The sequence below is a fragment of the Struthio camelus genome, chromosome 5 (genome assembly GCF_040807025.1).
Source record: "Struthio camelus isolate bStrCam1 chromosome 5, bStrCam1.hap1, whole genome shotgun sequence".
Lineage (NCBI taxonomy): Eukaryota > Metazoa > Chordata > Aves > Struthioniformes > Struthionidae > Struthio > Struthio camelus.
Window position 1 is genome coordinate 41,942,377 of NC_090946.1, and position 12,201 is coordinate 41,954,577.

At 39.6% G+C, this 12,201-nt stretch overlaps 1 protein-coding gene across 3 annotated transcripts in view; it reads left to right on the forward strand.

The window, feature by feature from the left end:
- Nucleotides 1-12,201, forward strand: part of PLA2G4B (phospholipase A2 group IVB) — a 53,639-nt gene that overhangs the window by 9,108 nt on the left and 32,330 nt on the right. The window contains exon 1 of one of the 3 annotated variants that reach the window (XM_068945969.1): nucleotides 9,842-9,944. The exons of the other annotated variants lie outside the window; for them this stretch is intronic. Coding sequence (XP_068802070.1) covers nucleotides 9,924-9,944 — 21 coding nt within the window. The 5' untranslated portion in view covers nucleotides 9,842-9,923. Of the gene's footprint in view, nucleotides 1-9,841; nucleotides 9,945-12,201 lie in introns of those variants that run through there. 3 annotated transcript variants of the gene reach the window in all.

A 12,201-nucleotide genomic window follows, 5' to 3' on the forward strand; every position in this document is an offset into this window, starting at 1 on the left:
TTTGCTAAATGCAATAAAAGTACCCAAATAAGCTGTAGATCTTGCTCAAAAAGACCCCTGCAGTCTAAATAGGTTACATGAGCACTAATGCAAACACCAACACAAATGAGAAAAAAGAAGTAAAAGGACCGGAGTCAAGCCTAAGAATAAAATGTGATATGTTTGTTTTTTATAGGGAGCTAGGAGGAGAGACTGGGTAAATGTTTTCTGACTATTCCTTCGTTTGTTGTTTAGTTGTGCACCAATTCATCGAACACTTACGCACCTAAGATGAGATTTTAACTGTGAATTATCCTATTAATGTCAGTTAGACTATTCATGAGAGGAATATGCGCATGAGAGGATCAAGGCTTTAGACTTTCTGAATGCATAAGATAACTAAATGGATAGTAGAAAAGGTGGTACTGTCTAATCACAAAAACTTAGAATAAATTATCAGTAGCTGCAGATCAGAAAGATGTCTCTGCATCTTTTTACAACTTGTTCCACTTTGGAACAGACAACTTTGAAATGTCAGAATTTTACCATAGATCAGTTTTTGGCTGGCTGAATTTTGAGTCTGGAGTGGTGAGGGACAGAGATGCATATTGTAAGAGATGAGGATTCTACTCAAGTGCTCAGCATCACCCACTTAGCAGTAAAAACCCAGAGATGCTCTGCCATGTATATGTTTTATGTTAAATACTGTCCTGACACAGATAGGCTGCATAATGGTGGTGCTTACACATGTAAGGAGGAAGGAAGTGAAGCTAGGACAGTAACGACCAGACTAGAATTACGAAATCAAATACATGTTCCTGTCTGTAGTGGCTGAAATAGATTGCCATGGCTTCATCCATACCATTCTTCTTTCAAAATGTAAAGTACAAAGGAGTTGTTAATATACAGCTATAATCAGTTCACCTTTAGGAAAGCACTGATCAGCTTTACAGTATCTTTGTTTCTTGGTTTTGCAAAGGACACCATAACTTATTCTGATGAAGTCATTAATAAGACTTTGTAGTGCATGGGTATATTGAATGAAAATTAAACTGATTAAGCCACTGCTTTTCACAGACAGTCTCTGATGCCAAGTAAAACCATTAATTAACTTTCTGACTCCCAGGTTCTTCCCCACGGACTTCAAGGTTGTTTTGCTGGAGACAAGTGAACAACAGCTAGCTGCATCTGTAATAATGTAATACAACCATTCATTTAACTTGATTCAGAGCCATATAAGGCTAGATAATGTCTTATGTGGAACGAAAAGCATCTTCAAGTATATGTTCAGTGGGTGAGACACATTTCTGACCCATGCCATTGATCCTGGATATTTTGGTGCTCTCTGGACCATCTTGTATAACGATTGTCTCCATGATACAGGTATTTACTGGGAAATATGCTAAATTTCTCAGAACATTAACAGCACCAATATACAACATTTGGATTTATAAATGTAAAGGTGTCCAAAAACGATGTGCTCAAATGATAGTTATCCAGAAGAAAGGCCTATAATAATTTGTAAAAACAGAATTCTGGTAACTATTCTTTGAATTTCTGCTTTGTGTTTCCCTTAAGATGATCCAGTTTCCCAGGTCTCAGGTGAACTAGTTGTAGCTGCTTTCATTTCACTGTACAAATTGTTCACTAACTTGCCTGAGATGTACAGAGAGTCTATGAGAGAACCAAGGAGTATTCAAAAGGGGGGAGAGGGGCGCATTACCATTTTTATTCTAATTTCTTCACTCCTCTTTTTCCTGTAAGCAAGAGCACACAGTTGTTGCACAATGCATTCCATGTTCCACATATGTGTCCATGTTGTCAGCTGTTTGTGTATCAAGTCTGAGGAGGAGGAAGAAATATGAGGTGTGCTAGAAATAGACAGGTACTTCCCATTCACAATTTTAGTATGCCTGAGGAAGTCATGCTTGGTGAATAGAGATGATCATAAATTTTCTGATGCCACAATTCTGCTTCTGAAAATGTTGATTGGATTCTGTACTGCTAGGTTGGCTGGTTCTCCAGCTGCATGGAAACCTGCTTGGAAAATTGTCATGCTGTCGTAAACCTTGCAAACCCACCTAGCCTGTTCCACTGGCTACCCACCATTCCGTGATCCCGTAACACTGCTGGCTTCTCACAGTTACCAGCAGCTATCCCCTAGGCTAGTCAGCAATTGAATGAGCTGCCCCTTAGATATCCTCCAGTTGTTGGCCAATTCCTTTGCTTCCAGCGTGCTGTATCCATTAGGTTCCTACCTCCTAGCCTGCCCAGTTCTTGGACTGCCTGGTCACCCAGATGGGAGCCAAACAGCTGTGTAGGCAGGGTCCTGGCATATAAACTGAGACATCAGCCCAGAAATGTTTCAAAACCTTTTTTTTTTTTTTTTTTTTGATGATTCTTATATATGTGAGTGAAATCTTTTTGGGGATGGTGAGAGGAAGTGTGGCAACATTATTTCCTTTGTGGGATGAACATTCCAGTTCCCAGGAATGGTGCAGGCAAGTCATGGGACATTTTGGCTTTTTGTGGTTGCCAACTTGCTTGCTAGTACTTGGCTGACAAATGTGTTCACTATGTGTGAGTACACTTTGGGGAAGATCAGCAATTAGTGGGTTTGAATCATACAAGGCGGGGGTCTTTGCTGCTTTGCAACATATTTATTGACTGGGGAGAGATTGCAGAGTACAAATTGCGCATGTTGCCCAGAAGGCACCATGACTGGTTTATGCTCTGCTGCATCAGAGGCTGTGGGTGAGGCCTGATTCCTGCAGGTGTTTATGGGATAGGTCACCATTTGAAACCTGGTCTTCCATAAGAACCCAACTCTTGGAAGATGGAGTCTCTTCCAGCCTCGACTCTCTTCGGTCAATTAGGCAAAGGAGATCTAATTTTGGACCTTTGGCACATAATTCTAGATCTTCTGTCAAAGGAGGCGGTGTAAGTGGCTTATTTTAACGTTCTACTCCAAACAGACTCAAGTGACGTCTCTTGACCTACATGACAATTGTCTGGCCCATTGGCCATGTTGTGCTTCATCTGCCACATAAACCATCAACATTGGAGGCCTAAAGTTAAAAACATCACTGAGATGCTAGAAGCTATAAATTTTTGTTGACTTTGGTAGGAGTTTAAGACTATTGTGGTTTCTCAGATTTCAAGAGGCATTGTACAAAAATCTGAGGAGCTTCAGAAGCCTCAGGATATTATATTAATTAAGAAGTTAAAAAAAGATCTGTGCCTGTGAGAAACTACTGTTTTCTACTAGAAGGAGAGCATGTAAAATTGCAGTCAAGTGTTATGTTTTATGTACTGCTGAAACAGTTATACAAAATAAAACATGTAATATGCATGCAAAGAGGCATTCAGAGATAGTATCAGGCTCCACGGATGACTCTGCCTTGGCAGAGGTTAGAGTAGCTTCCCTGAGACTAATTGAAAAACTCAATGCATTTCAAGTGCCAGGCGCTCTGCTCACACTGGGCTGCCTTCTAAACGGGCTAAGGGGAGCAGGCGACGGAAAGCTGCTTTCATGCTACTGGGATAAAGCTGAGAGTACTCTCACCAAAGTAAATCCCCAGCTGAACTATTAGAAAAAAATTGTGACTTCTTTTTGTCACAAGAATGGCACAAATGGGCTAGAATAACAGCCACAGATCTGAAGCTAAATGAAGATTTTTTCACATCGGAAATATTTTCCCCAGGGATAGGTATCAGTGCAGAAGGAGCTTTTGCATTAAAATCCACAGGACTCTGTAGAGCCCTCATGAGTCCTCATGAGATAGTCCTCATGAGAAGTCCTCATGAGGTAGTCGTCTGCTGCTAGAAATTGTAATCCACCAGAAGCAAGACATAGGGTTCTTAACTGCTGTAAATAAGCTTGCAGAGCTCATAAATACACAGTTAATAGCTTCAGTCAAAATCTGATTATTATGTTTTAAATTGTTGCCATAGTTTGGTTGATGTCTAGATATTTCGTAAAAAAAAAAAAAAAAAGAAAGGGAAAAAAGTACAGTAATGAACAATAAATGAAGGAAGGGAAAAATTCAGTTTCCAATTTTGACAACCTTGCAGTAACCTTAGAAGAACCATCCAAAGAGGAAGTGAAAAGCTCCACTGCTTTCTGATACTGGGGATAATGAATTGTAATAATCCACTTGCAGGGATGTATCCTAGATTGTCGAATGTCTTTTCCACCGCTGATATTCTTTGTCTTATGAGTTTTGATGCTTTAGGCAGATCTCATGGATTATGGTATTTGCTCTTGGTGAGAGTCCCACTACTGAATGCAAAGTTAGTTTTTATGATACGGCTAAGCTATCTAATGGCTTCCTGCCACTAAGGAAGTGTAGTCCTCCTAAATCCTCAGAAAAAGAAGAAGAAGAATTTTCAGTTGATTAGTGCCTCAAATCAGCTTAGCAATTGGCCAGAGGTACCAGAGTCAGTACTGCAGGGTAGGGGCAGAACTCTGTAAGTTTGGGACCGCGATGGGAAGAAGACCTCCCCGTTTGGTGCTAACTGGTGCATCAGTTTTACTGCAACATGAAACTTCACCCTCAAATATGTTTCAGACTTGAGCATTTTCAGATATTTAGCAAGGATCTTGTGCCAATACTTGCTGTTTCTTTGTGACCAGCATGCCTACCTTGGAAGTGTTTCTAGAGCTACTGCTGATGCTCTTTGATATATTCAGACCACCCTGAATTGGCTGTGTTTCTGTATTTCTTTGCCTTGCCTCTGTGCTCAGGTGAGAGTGGTTTTCTTAAATTTACACTTCACTGCAGTCCTCCAACCTAGGACATAGTTTGGCTACTGCCAGCTTTATTTAAAAACTCTAGCCATTAACTATACTAACATACAGAATAACATGCTGAGAATAGATGCTACTGTCCTTAGTCTTGTTAATTCTGGGGGGCTGTTTGGAGAGCAAGTTACTGCCAGGAGTAAGTGAATTGAACCCTTGATGACTTGCATATTATTTGAAATAAACTCTTTTATGTCTTCTAGCCCTTTCTGGGCCAACGTCTAAGGGCTATGCTCAGATTCTGTCCTGTCTTTATTCCAAATGTGTAAAACTTTGAATAAAATCACATTCAGATCTTACTGGAAGCTTTGGCTGAGTAAGGGTTAAATGGGGCCTTCAGCATTCAGCTGTTACACAGCAACAGGGTTAGAGAGGAAATACTGCTACATGTGTCATACTATCACAGTAGCCTTGCTTTTTAATTAGTCTCACCCAGTGTAATAACGTTGAGTAGCAAACATTTTGTTAGTAGGTTGCGTCCCAAAGAACTCACATAGACTGAGAAACAACAGAAGAAACAAGTGTTATTCTCTTGATTCTAAAAAAGTGACTTCAAATAATACAAGGGGTTGGAAGAAGTAAGAAAGAAGCCCTTCTCTTAGTAGTCTGAAACTAAATACCATAACCATAAATCAATTCTTCCTGTCAGCCAAGTGGTGAAGTGTAATACTTACTTAACTCTTCTGAAGCCTTTACTCAATCAATTTCCTACTGACATCAGTGCCAGACTATTTGAGTAAGATCTGAAGATAAAGGTCTCAGAAACTGGCTTGAGTGGAATCACACTGAAAAATCTTACTCAATTATTTCAGTTAGGTGCTCTGCAATCTCTTGGTTTAAAATAAAGAATAAGAACAATTTCTAAACATAAACACAATGAGTTTCAACGTGTGGCTTTACATCAGCACGTCTTGGAAAGATAGCACTCCAGTCCTCAGATACCCCAGACACGTAATCAACAGTTTCCTCCCATCTTGAAATGCAGAGATCACCATCTTGCCACATTTACACCCACACTTGCAAAGTACCTAAGGAAATTACCAGCTCTCTTATCTCAGCAGGATAAAGAGCAAGTGATACTGACTTTACTGTATCATAGCTTCATTTAAGATTGCAGTGGTTCAGGAGATGGGTAAGAGGATATAGCACCTTTTACTTTTCTGAAACAGGTTTGGTTCTTGATAGCCAGAAAGGGTGTTCATTTACTAATGCTGCTATCACCTGACTACTATTCAGAAAGACAGTTCAGCATTTTGTTCTAATTGACATTCGGTATGCTGAAAAAGGGATGATTCAAAGTATTCAAAGATCTAAAATAATTTTAAATTAGCTGTGTTGTTTTGCTCAAAAAACAGTGTGGGTGTGTGTGGGGAACCCTGAAACTTTGAAAGATTTTTTATTTCAAATCTAAATGTTTCAGTTTGGAAAGGCCTCTAATAAATCCGGTGTTTCTTGAGGCTTTGATTTTCAACTTCCAGCTTCACCATGGCAATGTTCAACTGAACAATTGATGTATATTTTTATAAAGGTTTTTTGGTTAGCTTGCTTGGATGTTTTCTCACAATGGTTAAATAACACAAATGTGGGAAAAAAAACAGTTTAGGGATGAGCTAGAGGGAAAAATGGCTTTTTCCCCCAATTGCTCAGAACATTTTGAAAACTTTTGGTTTGAATTTTACTATATCCAATTATTTTCTCAGATTATGTTCATTTCCTAACCCAGCCACTGAAGTGAACAATGCAGAAGCTAATTTACGAGGCAAGGAGAAAGTGGCTGTCATCTTCCATTGTCACTGCTTGGTGCAGCAAGCAGTCTTTGCATATGGTCATTCACCTCTATCCTCTCAATGATATAGCTGCATCTAGCCCTGGAAAGATCCATCACTTACCTCTACTTAACAGCTTTCATGAGATAAATAAACAAATGTTCTCAAACAAAATCTTAGGCGATAAGTATTCCAGTAATTACCATCCTTGCTTGAGAAGTCTTTGGGATCGACCGTGGAAAACCTCTGAAAACAATGCTTCACTGAGGGCATTCCTTGTACACCAAAGTCAAGACATGTTTGTATGAAATTTTGCTGTGCTGTTGCCATTGCTGGGATAAATAATGAACTCCACCCAATGAGTCTTCAGTACCTTTTGTAAGCTCTGTCCCAGTTAGCTTTTAAGTGTACGCCAGCAGTACGATGATACAAATAACAGCCATTTAGAGTAGCTGTCGCACTACTGCCTGGTTTCTGGCAACTTAACTGTTACTGTGAGTAGCTTTTTGCAAGGGGCTGTTAATAGGTAGCCCACTGGGTAAGTTGCAGAAAGCAGAACACAGTATTAATTAACTTTTACTTCGTGCATGCTAGGAACAGCATGGGCTTGCTTTCGTTCCATTCTGATTTTGTTTCATACTGTCTCTGGTATGCATTATCTGAGTACCATCAGCTAGTATATGAAGCAATTTACTCTGTGTGGTTTCGTATGTCTGTTTATGCCTTTTTTTTTTCCTTTTAGCTTCTTTCCAAGTGCTTTATTGGCACTAATTCAGAAAAGAAATAAGACTCTGTTATAAAGGGGAGAGTGAGATTAGCTTAATTAACCTTTAGAATCTTTTTAGCATCCCTCTTCTGTTTGTCTCCTGAAGAACATTTTTCCAATTGTAACCACAAATACAGTGTTATATTTTCTGAATCTAACAACTCCATTAATATAAGCCCAAGATGATTAGGTCCAACCTATTAAAAAGGGGAGGGAAAGCACTTTCTGTACCCACTTGAAGATATTGCCTACTATTTGGCTAATTCACTAATGCATTGTGCTATGGCCTCATTACTTTAGATTTAACCCTTTATATTTGTCCTTTCTTTATGCAGTTGACTTTCTTTTCTTCGCTTTCCTCATCCTGTACATTTCTTGGATCGATAGTTAGGCCTGACATCACCTAGCCCACCTCCCTCATGTCCAGATGGAAATGTACATGGTACTTGTCAGTGCACTTGTTGACAAGCAATACAAAATGCTTTATGCATTTTGGCCATGCTGATTTACTGGAAACATTAACTTTTTGGAGGGACTGTTGGAAAAATTAGTCCCATAGCTCTCCAAAATAACTTTTGCACCTTGATTTGAAGACACTTTGGGAGCTTTTTTTAATCTTTCCTGTTCCATTAAAGTCTGGGTCTCCTTGCTGCAGCTGTTCCATGTTTAATTTGTTGTTCCGTTTCCAGGCAGACATACCCCTCTTTGAGTGGAGTTCACTTTTCTTCTGCTGTTTTTCCATTTGCTTTCTCTTTAGGAGGTAAATTTTCAGCCTACTACTTTAGTCTCTCAATTTAGCTACAACAGCAGAACCTGTGATCAAAGCTGCACTAGTAATATGAAGGGGGAAAATCAAATCTCCTCTCTGAATAAGAGCTTTTCTTTTGCTTTTTTTATACCTCTGAAAATCGGATGCTAAAGGCTTTTGTGTCCAAGGAAGCATGGAGAAGAATGCTTACACTGCAGTCTTAACTGCTCCTGTAAACGTGCCTGACTAAGCAATGATACTGCAGGGGCACGAGAGTCTGTGGTTAATTGCTCTGAATGTCCTCAGCTTGCTTTCTAATGAGTTTGGTTGATTTTACTAGAGGCTTTAAAGCTGCCCTTCAATCTGCAGTGCATGCACAGCAGAGATTTAGTTAAGATAGCTAGATATATTTTTTCTTTTTATTTCAAAGATGACAACCTAACTAAGCACTCAGATTCTCACCCTGCTGTTTGGCTAATCCTACATCCAGTCTTGTGCTCTGTAGCATGGTGGCTACATTGCCAGCCACATCACAGTCTTCCTAAAAATGTCTGTTTGAGCTGTGGGTTGTTACTTGCATGAACCCAAGAGCATCTGACAAGAACTGATTTTTTTATGGGAAATGCTTTTAAAAGCAGTTTAAAGGTGACCCATGGTATGTGTCTGAGTTTCAGAGAAAACCTACAGCCAAAAGATTTGAGGTAAACACATTTTATTAAATAATTGTTTTGGTTACATTTCATTTTCTTCTTTTCTCACCAAAAATCAAACTCAGAACCACTATTCAACCAAAATTAACTTGTTATCTTCTCCCATCCCGTCACAGCACTCAGTGTTAGGTGTCCACTGGTGGTTTGGTGAGGTTTGGCCATATCTCTTCTTGTGGCTGTTCTTGCTGTGCTCATGCGGGGGAAATGGGCACATCTTATTGCAAGCTCATGGTGGCCTCCAGGCCGTTTTCGAGTCTGGGTTTGTAGGACATCCAACAAGAGGTTGTAAGTGTGGATTAAGGTACAGCCAGAACAGATTGTCTGGAGCAGTGTCCTAACAGAAAACCCACAGATTGTCTGCCAGCTAGGCATGGGAAAGGTGGTAAAAACTGTGTCCGGGGCTTCTCTAGAGGATGCCTCAGGACCCACCAGCAAGTTGATGGGGTCACAGGATAGGAAGCTGGGAGATGTCAAGTTGTCATGTTATGCTTATAAGAAACATGCAGAAGGAATAAGCCCAGAGGGTATGCAGTGTCCCCTCGATTAGTACCCCTGCATTGGCCAGTCAATCATCTCTTCTAGAAGGTACTGCAAGATAAGAAAGCTTGATTTACTGTGTAGCAGAAAGGTTCCAACCAATATATTAAAACAAGTCCTCATTGTAAAAAAGGCTGAAAAGAGCCTTCAGAAGCAGACTGGCCTTCCACTAGATATTTTAATAGGTAAGATTCAGCTATCCCTTCCCTTTTTTCTCTGGAGTAGTGTACTTTGCGGAAGAACTAAAAAGTTACTGGCTGGGTGGAAGAGATGGGAGGAGGAGGGAGACTTTCTGAACACGGCAGCATCCACCTGTAAACCTGACAGGTAGTATTGGGATGATAACAAATAGTGAGAGGTAGTAAAGCGACAGGCAAAGCTGTGATAACAACAGCTTTCCTCTCACCTCTGACATTGCAGATCTGTCTATCTCAGACGTAGGCAGGCTCTCTTCTCCACACAGAGGAGGTAGAGGGTGGAGCTCAGAGCCTGTATAAATTATATGTGTCCTTCAGATTGTTTCAGTGGTGACAACAAGCTGTGAGTGTATTTGTCAGCCAACAGATCTGCTAACCAAATTGGGTTGTCTATTGCTGTCACCAGCTTGCGTGTCATGGGGAGCCCACCAGTCAAGGTAAGAGATTGCAGCTGTGCTCTTTGCTGAGGCCTGACACCTTGCTGTTGGGAACTCCCCGTTCCAATTCTCGCGAGCAGACTCCTACTTCTTTGCGTCCGTTGAGGTGCAGAGCTGAACTGCTGGTGGTGCAATGCAGCAGGACCATCTTGAACTTTGCAAATGTACTTGTTTCCCCTTTATCTCACAGTAACTAATATGCGAGCTAGCCTCAGTGAAAACATGGCCCTTTTTTTTTTTTGCCGTGAGGTATACATGCTGTGGTTAATAGCAGGAAGGAAGAAAGAGAGGGCTGGTCTTGATGCGTTTACCTTACTGTAAAGTGAAAATGCTTTCGCCCTACTGCATGCTTTCCTCAGGATGGCACATGTTCATTGCTTGCCCCAGCTAAAAAAAAAAAACCCAGCTTTTTCTAGCAGCAAAGCACAACTTACATTGCTTTAGCTGCAGGGTGAGTTGTAATGAGGCATTTGGCTGATTTTAGCTATCTTAAATGTAATGTTTACAGCGTCTGCAATCCTAGTGGAAGTATATCATGTCTGGACTTGAGTTTTCCAATAGCAGTCCCATTCAGAGGTTTTAACTGATAGTTTTTAGTATAAATGAACAGATTTATCGGCTGTGAGTTATTTTCTCATTTATACCTTTAAAAAAATGGATGCAGTGTCTGAAATGCAGGATTTGAATTATTTACAAACTAACCACTCTTCATGTATCAAACCTTATGTCAAATTTTACCACAAATGAAGAAAATATGGTAGTTCATGGATTTTAAATATGGTAAAAAACAGTGTTACATACTATGGCTTATGGAATCATTTATCATTAAGACTAAAGAATATTTACTGTACTTAACACCACAGAAATCTTTGCATATAAACTTAAAGATGCAGGAAAATACCAGTAATTTGAATAGATAGATTGAATGATCGATTTGAAATGTTCAAACATTGGATGCTCGGGACAAAGAATATAAATTATATGTGTAGTATACTCTCTTGCTAAAATTTGTATCTAATCTATTTACTTATCTGAAAATATCTAGACTATCTTAGATATAAATATTATCTATCCATATTATATGTCTATATTAGATCTATTAAGATAACTCTAGGTCTAAGAGATGGGTAGATAGTTTAGGTACAAGTTTATCTAGAAAGTCTCTGTTACAGGGAAAACACAAATTTTTGCATTTCATCTTAATGCTGCAACCGCTATTCCATGGGGTATAGACAGACTATTGGTGAATAGGCAACACAGCCAAAAGGTTTAGAGTACAAGCCTAGCTTCAGGTCAGAAAGTTTCTATTCCCAAAGAAGTATATTCATGCAATAATGCAGGTACCTATGTCATTCTGTCAGGCGAAAGAATTTTTCAGTATGCGTAAGCTGGAAAATAGAGATAGAAGTCAGGGGATAGTGGTTTTGTGGTTTGTTTGTTTTTTTTTCTTTTAACTCTAAAAAAGGGAGTTGTTTAGAAAGCACGGGTGCTTTGTACTCCTTAGGAAGGCCTACTAAAAGTCTCCAAGTTTTTTTGTTTGTTTGTTTAAAAAGGCTAAGCAAGTTAGCACAGAAGTGATGGGCAATATTACTTTACAACTTGTTAGGAATGCTTTTGCTATTCATAGCAATGGCTTTTCTTCTCCTCAGTCAAGAGTAATCAGCCTTCAGCAGTTTTATGAGCTATGGAAAAATTGTTATGTGGTAAAATACTCAGAAATTCTGTCTAAGTAGAGCCATAGCCACTAGCCACTCATATGTGTAAAAAGACCGGTACAATACGAAGAGGGGATGCATCCCAAATCCATGATGACTCTGGAAACAATTCATCAGTGATGACAGGAAATTACAGTAAATATTTGTAAAGCCAATTAGATTTACTAATAGACCGTTCAACTTCCAGTAATAAGATTTTGAATAGTTGTCATTCCCTAGGAAAATGAGGCTTTCATGGTCATGCTGTTTCCTTCTATCCCCTCTCCTGGTTTTGTGTATTTCTTCAGTCAGTTCCTTTTCCCACCGTCTGTCTCTCTCACTAACCTTGAAATCACTGTCCATTTCAGCCAAAGCTAAGAGAAAAGCAAAAGTCCCCAGAACTTTATATTCCTCTAATTTTAATAAAAATAGGCAGCTGAGTGGAAGGACAAGCTGCTAGCAGTATTCTTACTGATTAAGGGGCTGATAAACTCGGCCCACATCAACTATTAAAGAATCTATGTGGAGGAGAGGATTTTGGAACCAGGTTGTTCATGAAGGTT